Below are 19,524 nucleotides of genomic sequence, written 5' to 3'. Positions count from 1 at the left end.
TTCTTTTTTCCATTTCCTGCACTGCCTAACCTTGTAGCTGTCCTGTGTAGCCTCCCCACCCCCAGCCTGGAACCTGTTTGCTCAGGGGTGGAACTTCCTGCTAATTCGTCCTGCCACGCCTACTGCTGGACCGTGCTGCTTTGCTGCTTGGAGCCACACACATGTTCACCCTGCTACTGGACCCCGAGTTATTTGGCGGGAAATCGGGTTCTCTCCCCCTTCCTTTATAACTGGATGTCGGAACTAGTAAAATTGGGCTTTGAACAGGATGATCTTGCCTTGGCCTCATTTCTCCTTCCTCCCCGTCTAGCTTCCTCTCTTTTCAGCTCGGAGCTGCCATCTCAGTGGAACTGTTCACGTTGCGGGCTGCTGGCCGGCCCCCAACAGTTTGGTGCCCGAACAGGGACCTGAAGAATGGCAGAGGGATGCTAAGAAAAACGCTGTTGGTGTGGAGCTCCACAGGAAAGGATCTTCGTATCGGGCACTGGAGCAACGGACAGGTACACATGCTAGCGCTAGCTTAAAATTTCAGTTTTGTAAAGTGTTGCTGAGGATGCAGAAGGATACGAATTAAGCTTGAATCAGTGCTAACCCAACACTGGTTCTGCTTGGGTCAGCAGCGTGTTAATCAGAGCTAGAAACGGAAACAGGTGGTGTGCCGCAGCTTTTTAGGAAGCTGCTTAGGTGGAAGAAGAAAGGGTTTAAAGTTATGGATCAGGCGGATTGCCCAAGTTTAAATAAATAAATAAATAAATAAATAAAATGCATCATGAGGGAGGAAAATGTCCCAAAAAGCAGAGAGAAATTTCAGGAGTGCCATGCTTTGTTCTCTCTGGGCTTTATGGCAAGAGTACTGTGTCCCCTTTTGTGCCTTGTTTAATGTCTGGTACACCAATCTGTTCTCATGTTCAATTCATGTATGTTCGTGTCCAGTCTGTATGAATGAATGTTCTATGTTTTATGTTGGATAATAAAGATGGTATAAAAAACTTTATCTGCAAAGCCGAGAGCTGCAACGTGCTTCAGCCAAAAACCAGACACGTGGCAGGAGGGCCCCAGCTGGAAAAACTGTTCGTTTTAGGAAAAAGGGGCAAGTGCACAGCCTCTTAGTTCAGAGTAAAAAAATCTGATAAATGGTTCATGATTAATGTGTTTGACAATGGTAAAGTGCTTTTTTATTCTATGATTGTAGCTACAAAAATTAATATTCTCTGATTGGTCTAAAATTAACTGCTTCATTTGGTTCCTTTTTATTGATAATGTGCTCTACATGTTTTCACATTCAGCTCATAAGTTGTTGGTTAAGATTAATAATTGTTAACATTGCTACAGATGGTTAGTGTTAAATTTGATAACTCAAGTTTAGAGTCCTTCCGACACGTGGCCTAAGCCAGGCCAAGAGGCTGGGTCTCTAAAGATATTTCTAGTTTAAATAATAATTAATGTGATTCCTATCCTAAATAGTAAAATTTAAGATAAGATTTAAAGCAATGCCTCTTTATTAAAGCGTTAAAGCTTGCTTTAATAGGTATTCATAGGTATTAATTGACATCCAAACTTCGTAATATGATAGTAATGCTTCTAATATTGATTTTAAAGATGATAAATTGTTTTAAACTTAAGTTTTGCTTTCCCAAAGTTGTAGGTATTATCCTAACCTTGCACAAGAAACTTAAAAATTATGGTTAAAACTGCCATTGTTCCATTGACTGCAGCTTGCAGTTTGATTGCAAATTTAAGATTGATGCTCAGATTAAAAAGTATTTTACGTTTGAGTCAATACAGGGCTCTGGGCAGCCCCAGAGCGGCTTGTGGCCTTTCTTTTGTTTTGCAAACAATGCCTGAAAAAGTTTTTCCCTGTGTTCAAGAAAATTTCTTTTTAACAGTGTTACAGATCTATTCAGATGCTTAATAATGCTTAAATTCAAAGATTTTTACTTCTAGTAAACAAGTAATCACAAAAAAATTTTGCCTCTAGGTATGGCTAATGTAGCTTTACATTATATAAGAAAAATTTTTATTGTTTCTGCTTCTATACAAGAAGCCAAGAGTTTTAATCTTTCAGTGTAAAAGTATTTTATTAACTAACGCTTCTCAAGGGAAGTTTACCTTAAATCCTTGCTCTCACCCAAGAGATTCAGAGACAATATCCTTTTATTACTTAGGGTTTTAGTTTACTACAAAAGGTTTTACAAAAAGTAAAAAAAAAAGCTTTTATAATTGTTGTTAATTGGTAATTAAAAATTAGTTGTGCCCAAGACAATTCTTTGGCCAGAAAAAACATTATTGTAAAGTCATTTTTCTCATCCTCCCAGCTAATCGTTGGCCCACGTGGGCCCAACTAGCTGCTGTGGGGCAGAGTCTTAAGACACACAGTTTCCCCTGTTCCCAGCACAAATAATCTAGTTGTGTGCTGTAGATGGTGTTTTAAAATGCTGAACAATCAAACCTTAATTTGTATATTAATAGTCAATGCCATATCTCTGAGCTCTCAATTGCTTAAAATTGTTCGTCCCTCAGATACTATTAATTCTCAAATTTACAATTGCTTATGCATATTCCTAGTTAATAATAAATAAATTATACACATGTGACTCTTAATAACTTTTCAAGCTTTCTAGTTACAACCGCTCCTTAAAAAAATGATTGAAAGTAGAATTAGTCACTGCCCCTTTACAGCCAAGTATTTAAAATGTTTCGTCAATAAGTTATTAATTCAAAAGGTTAGATATTGTAAAATTTTAAAACTTTAACTTCTTAAAAGACCAAAGAAAAATTGTATCCCCATACATACTATTTAGTGCATTCCCATGCATACTATTTAAATCATACCTTTATTTTCAAAATTTAAGATTAAAATGTCAAATTTAATAAATGCTTTATAGTATCTTAAAAGGATCTACTTATTGGCTTATAGATTGATCCTAAAACAGCTACTTTATTAGGAAAGGGAAAAACAGGTTCTCTCCACAGAACGCTACAGAAGCATATTAGTAATTCGTGTGCCGAGCTGACAGGTAAGTTAACTCAGTGTGCTGATTAAAAGGACTAAAAGATTAAATTCATGTTTTAGATCCATCCTTGCTTGTCATTTTTCCAGTTTAGACTAGCTTCTAGCCTTTTAACTTTATGGCAATAGTACATCAGAGACTGTATATTCAGACTTAGTAAAATTAGTCATTTAATAGAGTCATAATGATTTTTCTCTTTTCTTCAGTGTGACCAGCCATTCTAACTCAATCTTAGACTGGTCTAATATTCAGTCCAATATTAGAGATTCCTATATTCTAATTTACCTAACAAAGTTAATTCAGAGTATATCCCCCAAGGTCACCAAAGGCTCATCTTGCCTTCACCTTATTTGTTCTAAATATTTTGCAAACTGATGTTAAAGGTCAGTCTGCAGCAGATCGCCATTGGCATCCAGTTACTTCTAATTCTTATGCATTGGTAAAATGGAAGGACCCCCTGACTAACGAATAGAAGGGTCCAGATCCGGTTCTAATCTGGGGAAGAGGCTCGGTTTGTGTCTTTTCACGAAATAAAGATGGAGCTCGGTGGCTGCCAGAGAGATTAATTCGTAAGATGAACACATATCCTGACTAAGTATCATTCTGAAGACTAAAATTCCTCTTGTGCTTAGAATTCAGCTGAGAATGGAAGCTCCCAGACACGCTGTTTTCCTCTGAGCCAACTCCCCTACAGGAGACCAGAGACTAGCCATAGCTTTACAATTTGCAACTGAATAAAGTACCTGGACTTCCCCCAAAAGAAAATTTGCATTGCTACTTTCTCATTGTCTAGATCTCTTTCTTTTTTCAAGCAGGTCAATCTACATTCTCCGGCAGGACCTGCAGGCATACATCCCCGCCCCCAAGAGCACACAGGTGGCAACTACTATCTTCCTTCCAAGGACATTCCAGCACGTGGCTTTCAGTATAAGTTAAAAATTAGGCTTACCAGGAGGGCTAGGGAAGTAGAAATTTCAAATATTAATAGAGATTGGTTTTTATTGTGATAGAGACGGGCTTAGTCCCTTAGCTGGCCTCTGGCTTTTCACCCTTGCAGTTACTGTGAGGTGTCCTTAGTTCCTCAGGCTATGGGAATAACAGGGATGAGGAAGAAAGACTTCCAGCTCCTATTTTAGCCACAAATCGTGGTGTTACTAATGACATAATTCTTGCCTAGGCATTGCTAAATCTGAGGTTGACAATTCTCCTGTAGGAGCTGCACAGCACTCAGAATTGTGCATATTGGTTCTTGACCATATGAATACAGTAAGGGTACCACTTGGTGCAGAGAACCACTGCAGGGAAAGGTCCAGCTTGACCGTTTCTGAGTTCCCTGTGCAACATACTCAGTTTAAAATGGAGGTTGGTATCAAATATATATATATATATATATATATATATATATACATATATATATATATATATATATATATATATATATATTTAAGGCTCTGCATCCCCCTCCCCAAAAGATACCAAGAGCCACAGGTGTGGGTCGTGATAGCACCCACGAGAGGAATTGGGTCAATGTCCACCCAAGCCAAGGTTAAAAGCCCACTCATCTACGGATGAGAAAATCACTTGATCACCTCAGTTAAGCGTTGCCTTTTTAAACTTAATTAATAGGGGGGAGAGAGGTTGGAGACCGTACTGTTGAAAGGGCAAGCCCTTCACTGCCTCCCATCCAAATAAAAAAGCCAATTGGCCTTGTACTACGGAGCCGGTCGTCATACCCCTTCTCCCTGTTTCCCCACCTGTCATCCAAAATTGCGGAGGAATATCAACTCAGTGTTATTCTTAATAAAGTGTATTTCAAATTTGTTCAGTCAAACTTAGCCAGGGTTCCAATGCCCTACTTAAAATGCAACCAGGAAGTTACCTATTCAGCACTAATTAGCATTATAAAGTCAGAGCCTACAGCTCATCGCTATTCTGTTAGTGGTTTACTAGGATAATAAGGACAGTCTTTGCCAGATACAGTTTACCATAAGAAAAGTTAGGGAATCCCACGGAAGCAGGTTTTTTCTTTAAGCCCTAAAAACTCAGGCAAAACTATTGAGCATAGATAAATTTTTTTTTTTTTTGCCTCAGGCCAGCCCTTCCCTTTTCCCTTTTTTTAATTTTTGTTATCAAATGGGAGGAGATGTAGCCTCCCCACCCCCAGCCTGGAACCTGTTTGCTCAGGGGTGGAGCTTCCTGCTAATTCGTCCAGTCACGCCTACTGCTGGACCGTGCTGCTTTGCTGCTTGGAGCCACACACATGTTCACCCTGCTACTGGACTCCGAGTTATTTGGCGGGAAATCGGGTTCCCTCCCCCTTCCTTTATAACTGGATGTCGGAACTAGTAAAATTGGGCTTTGAACAGGATGATCTTGCCTTGGCCTCATTTCTCCTTCCTCCCCGTCTAGCTTCCTCTCTTTTCAGCTCGGAGCTGCCATCTCAGTGGAACTGTTCACGTTGCGGGCTGCTGGCCGGCCCCCAACAGTCCTGGAACTTGCTCTTCAGATTAACCTTGAACTCAGAGGTATGAATGGCTCTGTCGACTGAATGCGGGGAATAAAGGTTTGTATCACCATTTCTGGACTTAAGCTTTTCTCTAGTTGGAACTTGCTCTGCATCAGGCTGGCCCTGAACTCAGAGATCTGCTTGTCTCTGTCTCCTGCGATTAAAGGCATGTTACCACCATGCGTAGGCCTAAGCTTTTTATGGCCACTATACCTCAAGATCTGGATTAAAGGACCATGTCTTCCAGCCTCAAAATCTGGATCAAAGATGCACACTCCATTTCTGGATTGTAGTTCATTTCCAGATTAAAAGTTGAAACGAAAACAATAGCCAGGTAATAACAATGTCTAAATATAATTATCCCCTTTTCAACTGCAAAAGCGTAAACAATAAGTTTAGTTGGGTGGAATCTTGCCCAGAGGTCACCACTCCCTTAATTCCATTTAATATCTTTGAACTCAGGATTTAGCTTCACTCCATTTTCTGGTGCCTCTTTACTCTTTGAGTCATGTATTTTGTACTTTTTGTTTTTAAGCTTGCTATGCTTAATCAGAATGTTCTTCATGAGACTAAACCAGAGGAAAATGTATATGCTAGGTTTTTCTGAGACTTCCTTTGTCAATGCAATTAATCTGACTCTTTTCACCTTAGATTTAGCCTTAGGTAAACTCTTCAAACAAAGGCAAAAAAGCAGCCACATTTGTTTTTTTCACAAAAATACCACAAAACCAGTCTCTAGGCCACAAACTAATATTCTTTTCCTTTGAAACCTCTTGAGTCAGGGCCTGTCAGTTCAAATCATCCTCAGAACCAATGTCATCCATATTCCTACTAGGAAGGTCTATTAAATCACACGTAAAGCATTCCACCGCTTCCCAAATCCAAAGTCCCTAAATCTACATTCCTTCAACCAAAAACATGGTCAGACGTATCACAGCAATACCCTGATCCCTGGTACCAATTTCAGTCTTAGTTAGGGTTTCCATTGTTGTGAGGAGACATTATGATGAAGACAACTCTTATAAAGGACAACCTTTAATTGGGGCTAGCTTACAGGTTCTAAAGTTCAGTCCATTATTATCATGGCAAGGCAGGCATGGTGCTAGAGAAGCTGAGAGTTCTACATCTTGTTCCAAGGCAAACTGGAGAAAACCAGCTTCTAGGCAGCTAGAACAAGGGTCTTAAAGCCCACCCAACAGTGACACACTTCCCTTAACAAGGCCACACCTTCTAATAGTGTCACTCCCTGGGCCAAGCATATTCAAACCACCACAACATGAATGTGTGCCCGTGGAATTTAGAAGAGTGTGTCAGATCCCCTGAAGCTTAAGTTACAAGAGGTTGTCCCTGCCCAGTGTGAGTTTCAAGTGCTGGGATTATAGGTACCAACGGACATTATGAAGGAACAGTTGGTCATTACAAAAACTCAATTATTTTTACAAGGTTAAAGAACCTTCACCAACACACAGGTACTGACAGTACCTCTAAATGTATATAATACGCTCAGATGTCTGTGATGACAACTGCCAAGCAGGACAGCAGAGATAAAATTATCAACAATTCAAAAAACACAGACAGATTTTTGCTATAGTTGCTTTCAACTAAATGCTTTTTTTACTTAATTAAAATACTAGCTGGGCATGGTGGCACATGTTTGTAGTCTCAGCCCTCAGGAGTCTGACACAGGAGGATTACTGAGTGTTTGAGGCTAATGTGACCACATAGAAAGGCATTGTTTAAGATAGCCCCACCTCCTATAAACAAAACAACAACAAAAAGGAAAACATTACGCAAAATGCTGTGTCCATTAGCTGCTTGTCAGAAACTACGGAAACAAAAGGTTGAAATTAATGAGTATAAAAAAGGTATGTTGTGTGTTAACAGAAGAAAATGCCAGACGATGGTTGTAAGGACAAAACCTCAAACCATCCCCCCTCCCCCCAATAGAAACAAATCATGATGCTTTAAGATTTACACCATTGTGGAAGGAGTTATAGAGACAAAGTTTGGAGCTGAGACGAAAGGATGGACCATCTAGAGACTACCATATCCGGGGATCCATCCCATAATCAGCTTCCAAAAGCTGACACCATTGCATACACTAGCAAGATTTTGCTGAAAGGACCCAGATATAGCTGTCTCTTGTGAGACTATGCCGGGGCCTAGCAAACACAGAAGTGGATGCTCACAGTCAGCTATTGGATGGACCACAGGGCCCCCAATGGAGGAGCTAGAGAAAGTACCCAAGGAGCTAAAGGGATCTGCAATCCTATAGGTGGAACAACAATATGAACTAACCAGTATCCCCCCCAGAGCTCGTGTCTCTAGCTGCATATGAATCAGAAGATGGCCTAGTCGGCCATCAGTGGAAAGAGAGGCCCATTGGTCGTGCAAACTTTATATGCCTCAGTACAGGAGAACGCCAGGGCCAAGAAGTGGGAGTGGGTGGGGGACTTTTGGGATAGCATTGGAAATATAAATGAAATAAATACCACCCCCTCCAAAAAAAAATAAAAGATTTACACTATTGGTCACCTTCTCAACATTCTCCTCAAGGGACTGATTGAGAGTTGACACCACTTGTTTTTGCATCAATCTGTGCCTTGGTGTCTCACTTGAGGCATCTTGAAGTAAGTACCACTGACTGAGAGTCAGGGGATCTTACATTTGGGAGCTCATCCTGGGATTTGAGGAGACCTCCCCCCGCCCCCAACCGATTGACCTCTGACTAGGCAGATTGGAAGAAAAAAGACTGAGCTCTGCAATGGCAACAGGCGCCTAAATAACCCAGAGGTTCCATATGAGTACCAAGTTGGAGATGAGCTATATGTTAAGAGACATTGTGCTGAAAACTTGGAAGCAAAGTGGAACGGGCCATTCCTGGTGTTGTTGACCAACCCGACTTCCATTAAAGTGGATGGAGTAACTGCCTGGGTTCACATGCCAACTGGACAGCAGCCAGACACCTGAGCAACTCCTCTTCTGCAAGGCCAGAGAAACCATGAGATGGCTATGGTGTATCTTCCTTCCAATGCTGAGCCTCAGCAACCCCTACAACCCTACCAAAGTGACTTGGCAACTACTCTCAGTCACTGGGGATGTAGCTTGGTCCACTACAGAGGAACATCTGCCTTATACCTGGTGGCTGGACCTTGTCTTTGACCTCTGTAAGTTAGCGGTGGGCCTTGACTCCTGGGACCCTAGATACACAGGGGGAGGGATTACCTTAATGTGGGGGACGAGGAACTTGTGAATCTAAATTGTATACTAGAAGTGGCCTTGGAGGGTGGGACTTAGGGTGTGGACACCCGAAGTTTAGGAGTGTCCTACAAGAAACCCCCATATATGTGTGCCCCTGAGATGGGAGAAGCCAGCAGCAGGCCCATCAGTGTTGGGGGGACAACCATTTCTTCTATGCTACCTGGGGGTGTGAAACATCAGGAAGCACATACTGGAAACCATTCCAGGGGTGGTTAAAGGTTCACTGGCCCAGGTGAGAGAAGGGCTAGCCAAGCAGAAGAGAGAAAGAACAGAGTCAGGGCTGGTTTGAGTCTTGGTTTAACTCCTCCCCTTGGTTAACCACCCTCATATCCACCTTGTTAGGACCCCTAATTGTTCTCCTGCTGTTGTTGAGCTTTAGACCCTGCATATTGAACAAGCTTAGAGCCTTCATAAAAGAGAGAATGGGAGCAGTGCAGCTGATGGTCCTGCCCCAGCAATATGAGACCCTGAGAACAGGGCCTGAAGAATATGAGTTAGTTACCCAAGACCACTGAGCGTAGCTCCAGGATTGGAACTTGTACAAGAAAAAAGGGGGAATGAGGGACCCTAAAGGCTTTTTCCAGTCCCACACCCTCCTTACAGCTTCCCCCTTCTGCTTGGTGTCAAGGCTAGGCCAAGTCCATTCTCCACTCACAGGAACATTCCTGAGTAAAAAATTCCCAGAATGTATTGACTGACAGTCACCTGATCCTCTGGAAAGTCCCAGGTAGAGTTCAAATGCATGTCTTGCTTGCTAGGCAATAGATTTAAAGGTCAATATGCTTAGCCAATAAGTTTGAACTGTAACCTTGCTGATGTAACCTGTATGCCTAAAAAGTATAAAAACTTGTAATAGACATTCGGAGTCGCCTTCTCGTCACTTGACTTGAGGGACTGATTGAGGGTTGATCCCGATGCACTGGAAAATAAGCCTCTTGCTTTTGCATGAGAGGGTGAGATTCACACCATCAGTTCAATTTACTTTTATGTAATCAAAAGGCAGCCTCATAATAAAAAGCAAAGACTGATAGGACTACAATGAGAGAAGAGAGCGTGGAATTTAGCATAGCTCTATCAAGAAGGGAGGAAGAAAACCTGAGGACAGAACATCTGAATGAGGACTGCTTAAACGCCAGTCCCACATTGCTGGGCGTGGTGGCGCATGCCTTTAATGCCAGCATTCGGCAGGCAGATTTCTGAGTTTGAGGCCAGCCTGGTCTACAAAGTGAGTTTTAGGACAGCCAGGGCTACACAGAGAAACCCTGTCTCAAAAAACAAACAAACAAAAAACCAAACAAATAAAAAAACCCAAACAAACAAAATGTCTTCTGTGATGCTCCTAAGTCCTACATTACAAAATGTCCTCTGATGTTCCTTTAAGGTGTTGCGTTGAAGCCCAGGCCTCACATGTCAGGCAAGTGTTCTCTCACTGAGCTACACCCCAGCTCAAAACATCTGTCCTCTCTTCTAAGGCATTGTTTGCTATGCTTGAGCCACCAGGCAAGGCAGAATCCATGCCCAGTGACTGAAATGACACAAAATACTCTTTAGGTAAGATCAGACAAACTTCTCTCTCTATTTGTAAGAGCTTTTACAAAGGAACTATAGGCTGGAGAGAGATGGATCAGTGGGTAAGAGCTCTGGCTTCCCATCCAGAGGACCTGGGTTCCATTCCCAGCACCCATGTGGTATCTCACAACCACATTTAACTCCAGTTCTAGGGGATCCACAGACTTCCACAGGCATTGCATGCACATGGAACACAGACATAAAAGGAGGCAAAACAACCATACACATAAAGTAAAACTAAACAAATCTTTAAAAGAGAAAAAGAAGTCTTAGGATACCCAAGATATAAGATACAATTTGCTAAATGTATGAAACTCAAGAAGAATGAAGACCAAAGTGTGGATACTTTGCCCCTTCTTAGAAATGGGAACAAAACACCCATGGAAGGAGTTACAGAGACAAAATTTGGAGCTGTGATGAAAGGATGGACCATCTAGTGATTGCCATATCCAGGGATCCATCCCATAATCAGCTTCCAAACGCTGACACCGTTGCATATGCCAGCAAGATTTTGCTGAAAGGACCCTGATATAGCTGTCTCTTGTGAGACTATGCCGGGGCCTAGCAAACACAGAAGTGGATGCTCACACTCAGCTATTGGATGGATCACAGGGACCCCAATGGAGGAGCTAGAGAAAGTACCCAAGGAGCTAAAGGGAACTGCAACCCTATAGGTGGAACAACAATATGAACTAACCAGTACCCCGGAGTTCTTGTCTCTAGCTGCATATGTATCAAAAGATGGCCTAGTCAGCCATCACTGGAAAGAGAGGCCCATTGGACGTGCAAACTTTATATGCCCCAGTACAGGGGAACACCAGGGCCAAAAAGGGGGAGTGGGGTGTGGGTATGGGGGACTTTTGGGATAGCATTGGAAATGTAAACAAGGAAAATACCTAATAAAAAATAAAAAAAAGAGAAGGAAGTGGCAGTTCTATCAAGATGGCTCAGGCGGTGAAGGCACTGTCTCCAAGTCATTTGTCTCTGGGACCCACATGTTAGCAGGAGGGAACTGACTCCTGTAAGCTGTACTCTGATCTTGACAAGCATGCCATGGCATTCCACCATCCCCTCCAACAATTAAGTGGATGCAAAATAAAAATAAACAGATAAACATGTCCCTGGTAGATATCATATAATTGGAACATCTTTTAAATCGAACCCTATGGATCTTGCTATACTTGAATTTAATATTATTGATAAGCTAGCTGTATGTCTGCTGTTTCATCTTCTGGTTTTTATACGTCTTATACTTTCCCCCTCTATTGCTCCTTACTATTTTCTTTGTATTGGTGAAAATTTTCTAAAGAACATTTTAGTTTTTAAATATTTTCTTAGGTTATTTCATCAGTAGATATTTATGAGGTTACCATGCATTTCTTTTTTGTTGTTGAGTTTTAGTTACTTATTTCTTTAACTCACAATGTAACTGTGGGTGACACTGAGCTCTGACCCTCTTGCCTCCACATCTCAAGGGCTAGGATCATAGGCATGCAGTGTACAATGCCTCAGTCCGTACATGTCTCCACTTAAAAAACTCAGCTTTCAGGCTGAGGAGATAGATGGCTCACTTGGTAAAATGCTTGCCTTGAATTCCTGGGCATTTACGTTCACTCCACAGCATTCATACAAAAAGCTGGGCATGGTGGTACATGCTTATCCCAGAGCGAGGGAGGTGGAGACAGACCAATTCCCAGGCTCACTTGTTTGCAAACCTGGCCTACTCAGCAAGTCCCAGATAGTAAGACTTAAGAAAAGAACAACGCCTAAGGTTGTCTTCTGGCCTCCACATGCCTGGACCTGTGTACCTGTATGCATGTAGACAAACACACATCCACATACACACATCCACTCAAAACTCAAAGCAAATCTTCAAACACGGCTTCAGATATATAGTATCTTAATTCAAGATAGAGAGATGCCCTGATCAGCTCTAATTTATTCCCATTCTTTTTGGGATTTTTGTAACATATTTATGAAATAGTTTTTATAACTATGATTTTATAGAGTTGCATATTTTGTAATGATGCTTAGAGACAGAAACATAAGTGTTGACCTTTTTTTGTTGCATCAGTCTTTTTGGTTAACATTGTCTGTGAATGGAGTGTTATCAATGGGTATCACTTCCGCAGCTCAAAACAGTTTTCTTCCATACCAGCAGTAGGAAAAACGTGTGTGTGTGTATCTGTATTGTAGTGCACAATATGAGTATATGCATATATATACATATATATATATATATATATATGTTAAATTGATTCTCAAATCAGTTAAGAGAAGACAAAAGAAGAAGCACATTTATATTATTCTGCTACTACATAATTACATCTTCTGGTGCCAAGTGAACTTGCGTATGTGTGAGTGTGTATGTGTATATTATACAGGATCACTTGCCTTCAGCATAAATAACTTCATTATTACTTGTAAGGCAACTCAGCCAGCCAGAGATTCTCACAAATTTTGTTTATTTGAGAATATTCTGTTTCTATGTATTCCCCACTCCATATCTCTTTGAAACAGGCAATCACAAAGCATTTTTGGCTGGCTTGGCACCTGCTATGCAAACCAGGCTGACCTCAAACTCACAACATTCTTCTGCCTATTCTTCTCAAGCGGGGAGTAAAGGCGTACACCACCATGCCCAGTCTCTCTTTCCAATTTAACAACAGCTTTGCTACATGTGGCATTTTGGTTGGGAATTATTTTTTTTTGAACCCATTGAATAGACTTTTTGTGGCTTTGTGGCCTCTCTTCTCTGATTTCTAGTCATGTCATATTACATACTGAGTTTATCTTTTCTTTAAGATATTTAGTAATTACCTCTTTCCTACAGAGTTGGCATGGATCTCTGCAGAAGTCACAGCTCTTGGGGCTGGTATTCTCACTACCTTGAATGAATCACCTGCGGTTTTCCCCATGCTCACTGCCCTTTCTTACCCTGGTGCTTTCTCATCAATTGCTCTGTCTGCCTGGAGGCCACGTGTCCCCACCCACTCCTCCTGCCCCTACCCACTCCTGCTCCCATTCAAACCTGCCCCTACCCACTTCTGCCTGGGAAACTCCCACGCGGCTCTGGAAGGGGTGCAGTCCTCACTTCCCCTGGGCACCTTTTTCTGCCGCCTTTGCTAGACTGCCTGTTTCCTCCTTGATCTGGCTTCCTGAAAGTCATGCCACCTCTGACAGCGGTGCTCTTGCATTTGAACTTCTGTTAATCATTTATCTATAGATCTACTAGGGCTATCGGATGGTTTCTGGTTACATATTAGGTGACAGGTATCCCATATTCTTCTCCGCCCCCCTTTCTTTTTCAATTTGGTAACTGTGAAGTTAAGTACAGTTTCTGCCTCCATTTTATAAATAAAGAAATGGAGAGCTAGCCTGCTTATTGCTGGTCAACCTGCTGTAAATGCCATGGCTCCCTTACTCCTGCTCACATCTCTCATTTGTCTTGTGCTTTACACTGGGGTTTGAACTCGGGTTCAGACTTGATAGGGGAGCACCACTTCTGAGCTATGTCCTCAGTCCTGCTGTGCACACTCTCCACTGGAAACTCTGTGGCTTCTTTTGAGCATCAAGATTCCAGGAGAAAGCCTGGAATGTACTCATACCCAATAGCTAGGTTTAATAAAGTGATTTGGCAATAGGTTTTGTTTTATTTTTAAGGCATTCACAAGTAACATTAATTTTACTTTACTATTCTTACTTTTGCTACTTATTATTTTTTTCTGTCCTAACTTACCATAAAAATCTTTAAATGAGAATATCTTCCAGTAGAACAGGCATACAGAAAGGAGAACGTGGAAGATGTGTCCTTTTTAGCAGTGATGCTTCAGCCTACCGTACAGACAGCCTGTGTTCTCATTGCCAGTGTGAAGGGAAAGGGGGAGGGATGTGTGGATATGCAAATCACTCCACATACATTCAGAAACCATCCATCATAATGAAAGCACTCCCACCACATGAAAACCCCTTGTTCCTGTTGCCAGTGGTAGATGAACGAGAGCACTCAATGGGAGAAATTAGACAATGGAAGAAAAAAAGAAATGTTGTAAGGAACTCTCTACATCTAGATCACTAAAGGTTTTTCCATGGTCTCATGGAATGGCTCAGCAGATAGAAGAACCTGTAGTCAACCCTAGCAACTTGAGTTAAACCCCAAGACTCCCATGGTGGAAGGAGGGAAGCAAGTCTGGCAAGTGTCTTCTGACCTCCACACGGTGCCATGACATGTGTGCCCTCCCAATATCAAATTAAAAAATCAGTAAACAAGCCAAAACTCAATAAAGAAGCAACATATAAAGAAAGACTTCCGTAATAGACAGTCACAGAGATCCAGCCCGAAAGACTTGATGCTGTGTCTATCCAGAACCAGAGAGATCATTAAATCAGAGAAGCTCTCCTTCCCTAACCTTCAGTTCAGAAAGAATTTGGGACCTCTGCTCTCACCAGACCTCCACTCAGACATACTTTCCCAAGCATTGTGGTGGGTGATAGACTAGAGGGAAGAGAGACTGTAAGACTGCAGGCAAGCCCTCTGAAGAGATCACTGGAACACTGAGAAACGTCACCAATCCTCAGCTGTACTTCCTCACCCTGCCCCATGCTCATACAGGTGTCTATCCATCTGAGTCACTGAAAATTCACCATAGAGACCAGGTTACTCACCCATCGGGGCTCTCTATGGCTCTCAGAAGGGTCAACATTCATTTGGATTTTCATATCATAATAATAAATGTTATATATTCACGAAATATATATGCTTTAAATGAGTTACTTTCTTTTGTTCAGATTGAGAGTGAAAATATTGAGAGTGGGAGAAGATATGAAAGATTTTTTAATCTGAATTTCTTTTTCAAATGGTTATTTAAGAGAGATAACATAAAACGATGCAAATGATGCCAGGTGAAGAGGCACATAGCTTTAATCTGAGCACTTTGGAGGCAGAGGCAGACAGATCTCTAAGTTGGAAACCAGCCTGGTCTACAAGCCTGTTCCAGGACAGCTAGGACAATGCAGAGAAACCCTGTCTCGAAAAGCCAAAATAGGGGTGAGAAGGAGAGAGGTGGGGGAGGGAGAAGGAGAAGAAAGAGAAAGAGAGAGAAGAAGAAAAAGAAGAAAAAGAAGAAGAAGAAGAAGAAGAAGAAGAAGAAGAAGAAGAAGAAGAAGAAGAAGGAGGAGGAGGAGGAGGAGGAGGAGGAGGGAAAGAGGGAGAGAGGGAGGAAAAGGAGAAGAAGAAGAAGAAGAAGAAGAGGAGGAGGAGGAGGAGGAGAAAGAGAGAGAAGAAGAAGAAAAAGAAGAAAAGAGAGAAAGAGAGAGAAGAAGAAGAAAAAGAAGAAAGAGAGAGAAGAGGGAGAAAGAGAAAGAGAAGAAGGAGGAGGAGGAGAGGGAGGGAGAGAAGGAGAGAGGGAGAGAGGGAGAGAGAAGAAGGAGAAGGAGAAGAAGAAGAAGAAGAAAAAGAGAGAGAAAGAGAGAGAAGAAGAAAAAGAAGAAGAAAGAGAGAAGAGGGAAAAAGAGAAAGAGAGAGAAGAAGAAAAAGAAGAAGAAGGAGGAGGAGGAGAGAGAGCGAGGGAGGGAGGGAGAGAGGGAGGGAGGGAGAGAGAGAGAGAGAGAGAGAGAGAGAGAGAGAGAGAGAGAGAGAGAGAGAGAGAGAGAGAGAGAGAGGAGAGATTGCAAACATAAACTGAAATGAGAGCAGGTGCCCTTGCCTCTCTAATTTCCAGAGCTCTGCCATTCATATGAGGTATTTGTTACAGCCACTGTCTTAGAACCTGTTTTACTTCTTGTTTGACATTTGTGAAAATGAGCTACAGCAAGGAGAGAATGGAAGTGGGGATGCAGAGGCTGAGGTAGTCTTTGAGGGCACTTGGCAGAGATAAGTTCTCAGTACCAGTCAAAAGACAGAACCTTATCAGGTAGCTGCAGTGTGGCCCTATGTGCAGTGACTGGATGCCAGGTCAGACCTTATATTGATCTGCTCATTATGGACTCCTGAAGGACAGCCATGGGGTTTGTCTAATTTGGGTAGAACGATTGCTTTGTAAGGCTTTTCTTTTAAGCAGAACTCTCCTTCAAAGTCAGTCACATTTGAGATCACCTCTATCTTTACCCCAAATTACAAATATTTCTAAGTTCCATTTTATGTAATGGTGTAGTCTGTTCCCACTCAGGTATTTCTATAAGATAGTGATGAACCCCAAGACACCATCTCCATTCCTTCAGGCCACTGGGCCAAGTCAATGAGTTCACTGAACTCTTAAGATGTTGGTCCTAAAGACAATCAGCTGACTGACTGTAGAGTTCTGTATCTTAAAGACCACCCAGTGGTCAAGAAGTCAGCAGGCTTATTGTTAAGTCGCTTGTCTTAGTTTTTACGAAAGATTTTTTTCTTTTTCATCAAATACATGCAAAGCATAAAAGGAGTGAAGCCCGCACCTGTAGTATTCCTCTCCCACAAAGAAAAGGGTCTTCTGAGGCTCCTTGAGGTAGACAGCAGCATCTATTCGTTGCACATGCCTTGGGAACCCGAAGTCATAAATTGTCCGTGGAGGACCTTGCATATGGAATCCTCGAGTGACCCAGTAGTGAGGACCTGGAAACAAAGGTCAGAGTCTACAATGGTTCTGTAACACTAATACATTCCACTCTTGAAGATCTCTTTTATGGGTAGTGAATGGGGCTAGTTCCTGTAGATTTAAGTATCTAGTTACTCAATTCCAATAGTAATAGACTTCAAACTTCCCTGAGGCAAGTCTACATTTATATCTTAGGGAAGCAGTAATAGTGATGCAATTGTGTCTTCTTACTCTTATGTCCTTATTTTTTCAATACATCTTTTGTTAATTACCTCCTCTCACTTCATGTATGCATAAGGAGCAGGGGACAAGTAACAGCTAATGATGATGCTTTTCCCTTAAGTTGACAACAGTTTACCCTTTTGCCCAGAAAAATAGCAAAACCTCATAGCTGTGCTTTTTGGGTAGCTTTTGTGGCTATCTATTGCTGAGACATATGTTCAAGAGTGGTGCCATTCTAATCACTTCGCAGATGAGAAATGGAGTCTCAAGGCAGTTGGGAAATGTCTTAGAGTCAGTCATAATGAAGGTCTGAAGTCAGACACTGCATTCCTGAGGGGCCGTCTTTGGAAATCACAGGAGGCTGTGCCTGGACAGCTGCTCTAAGCATGACTCTGTAGCAGCATATCAGTTAACATGAAAGGCTCTCACTGGAGTGTGCCATGCTGTTCTACAAGAGAGGCCAGGAACTGGTTTTAAGCTCCCCATCCCCGGCCATGTAGCATGGTGCCCACTAAACTCTAAGGCTGGTCCTGGGGACAGTTGATAGGCACTGTCATTTCTTCCATGGCTACAACAGTCCTGAGCAACACTTAGTGTCCATACGAGATCTGTAGGTACCTTTGAAGAAGAAAGCAATGCCTCGTTCAGCCACTTCGTAAGCCGCGTCCACATTGGACATGAGCTGGGGAAAGGAGCTGGTGATGGTGCTGGGCCGAATCCCTGTTGGCAAGTGCACCTGCCTTCTCCAGAAAATCCTATTGGGTGGGCCAAAAGGAGCCAACAACAAGGATTGGTTGAGTTCTTACATTTCAGAAATTAAAATAATACTATAAGCCATGTGGCAGAGAACATTATGAAACCCCCGGTACCATTTGCCATGTTTATAAAGTGACTTATTATGATGATGATGATGATGGTGATGATGATGACAGGGTCTCATGAATCTCAGATTGTCTTCAAACTCATTGAGGATGACTTTAAACTTCTGGTGCTTGGCTTTCCACTCCTGTGTGATGGGTTTCAGGGGTGAGCTGTTATGACTGGTTTTTAGTTTTTAACCTTATAAAAAGTTTCTTATTATTATTCATTGTATCCCACCTCTGAGACTTCACTCAATTCTTTATTATTTACTCCAATATTCAAAACATAGATGGGTAGAGTAGTGAGATATCCATTAAACATACATGCTTGGGTCCTAAAGATCACTACATGCAAATTTCTTTTTCCTATACTACTCTGGTTGTTTCCAAAATTAAAATCACAAAAAGAAATTGAAAAATGACCAAATTTCCAAGCAAAAATTAAAGTCTACTTGTCATCTAAAAATCATAGAAGATTACTGGAGATTCTCACAGGTATTATAATCTTAATTTTCACATTGTGGCAGTCTTGATTTAAATTATTGCAGATACTGTGAGGACTAAATTGAAGCAAAGTACTCATTCTAATCCAAAATTTGTGCCACTGGGGCATAAAATTTAATGCTGTCTGGTGACAATGTTGATTGTCATAGCTAAGGCTGGGAAGTACCCTCAGAATTAGGAGTAGCCAATGTAGCCAACTTAGCAAGGCTTACAAGATTATTTAGCCCCAAGATAGGAAGCATGGTTTTAAATACATACATTACAATATTCATATCCATGCAGTGTTATACTCTATATAGCTCTTTCTATTCTTGAAAATTTTTCACAAACTAGTGGGAGAAGAAAACTTATGTTTGATAGATAATAAAACAATAGGACACAATTTCAGCAGATTAAAGCAAAAGATGAATTAGAATTAAACAAAGAACTCAAAATGTAATCACCCTGAACTGAGACTTGTTGGCAAAGGATAGGCCAGGACACACAGGAACTATGTAATGAAGCAGATGGGTACCAGCAGTCCATATCTAACCTCTGATAAGGAAAGAAAACAGCAGAACTTCATAGGACCGACTAGCTGATAAGATATTCATTGACACTGTCTGTCTTTGTGTGCCTGGTAGCTAGCTCATGCAGCACATAATCAAGACTCAATAAACATTTGTTGGCTAATGCCGAAGGGTTGAACAGAATATATTTGATCAATAAATTTCATAGGTTATAAGATTTCCATTTTCTATTACTAGAACTCTAACTAATTCATTCAAATTGATATTACCTTACTGACAGCCTCCTCCTAGGTCTTTGCTCTGTGTTTGTTCTGGGACCTGGGGGTAGAGGGTAGTCAGGATCATGCCTTACCCATTTTTTTTAAACTTGGGGCTTAGCATAGTGCCTGCTACCTCTGATCCATGTTGTAAAACTGTTCTTCTATTTCTTCTTCTATTTCTTCTTCTTCTTCTTCTTCTTCTTCTTCTTCTTCTTCTTCTTCTTCTTCTTCTTCTTCTTCTTCTTCTTCT

The 19,524-nt window shown here is 41.5% G+C and overlaps 1 protein-coding gene across 1 annotated transcript in view; it reads right to left on the bottom strand.

Annotated features, from left to right (window-relative positions):
* Mmp20 (matrix metallopeptidase 20) overlaps positions 1–19,524 on the bottom strand; it is a 52,065-nt gene that overhangs the window by 8,806 nt on the left and 23,735 nt on the right. The window contains exons 7-8 of the mRNA XM_021172909.2: positions 17,760–17,896; positions 16,780–16,936 (exon numbers count right to left, since the gene is read on the bottom strand). Of these exons, the coding sequence (XP_021028568.1) occupies positions 16,780–16,936; positions 17,760–17,896 (294 nt within the window). The remainder of the gene's footprint in view (positions 1–16,779; positions 16,937–17,759; positions 17,897–19,524) is intronic.

Source organism: Mus caroli, unplaced genomic scaffold (genome assembly GCF_978045245.1).
Source record: "Mus caroli unplaced genomic scaffold, Mus_caroli_1 scaffold_11, whole genome shotgun sequence".
Taxonomy (NCBI): domain Eukaryota; kingdom Metazoa; phylum Chordata; class Mammalia; order Rodentia; family Muridae; genus Mus; species Mus caroli.
The sequence above is the reverse complement of the archived record's forward strand: the minus strand, read 5'-3'. Positions and strand labels throughout refer to the sequence as shown.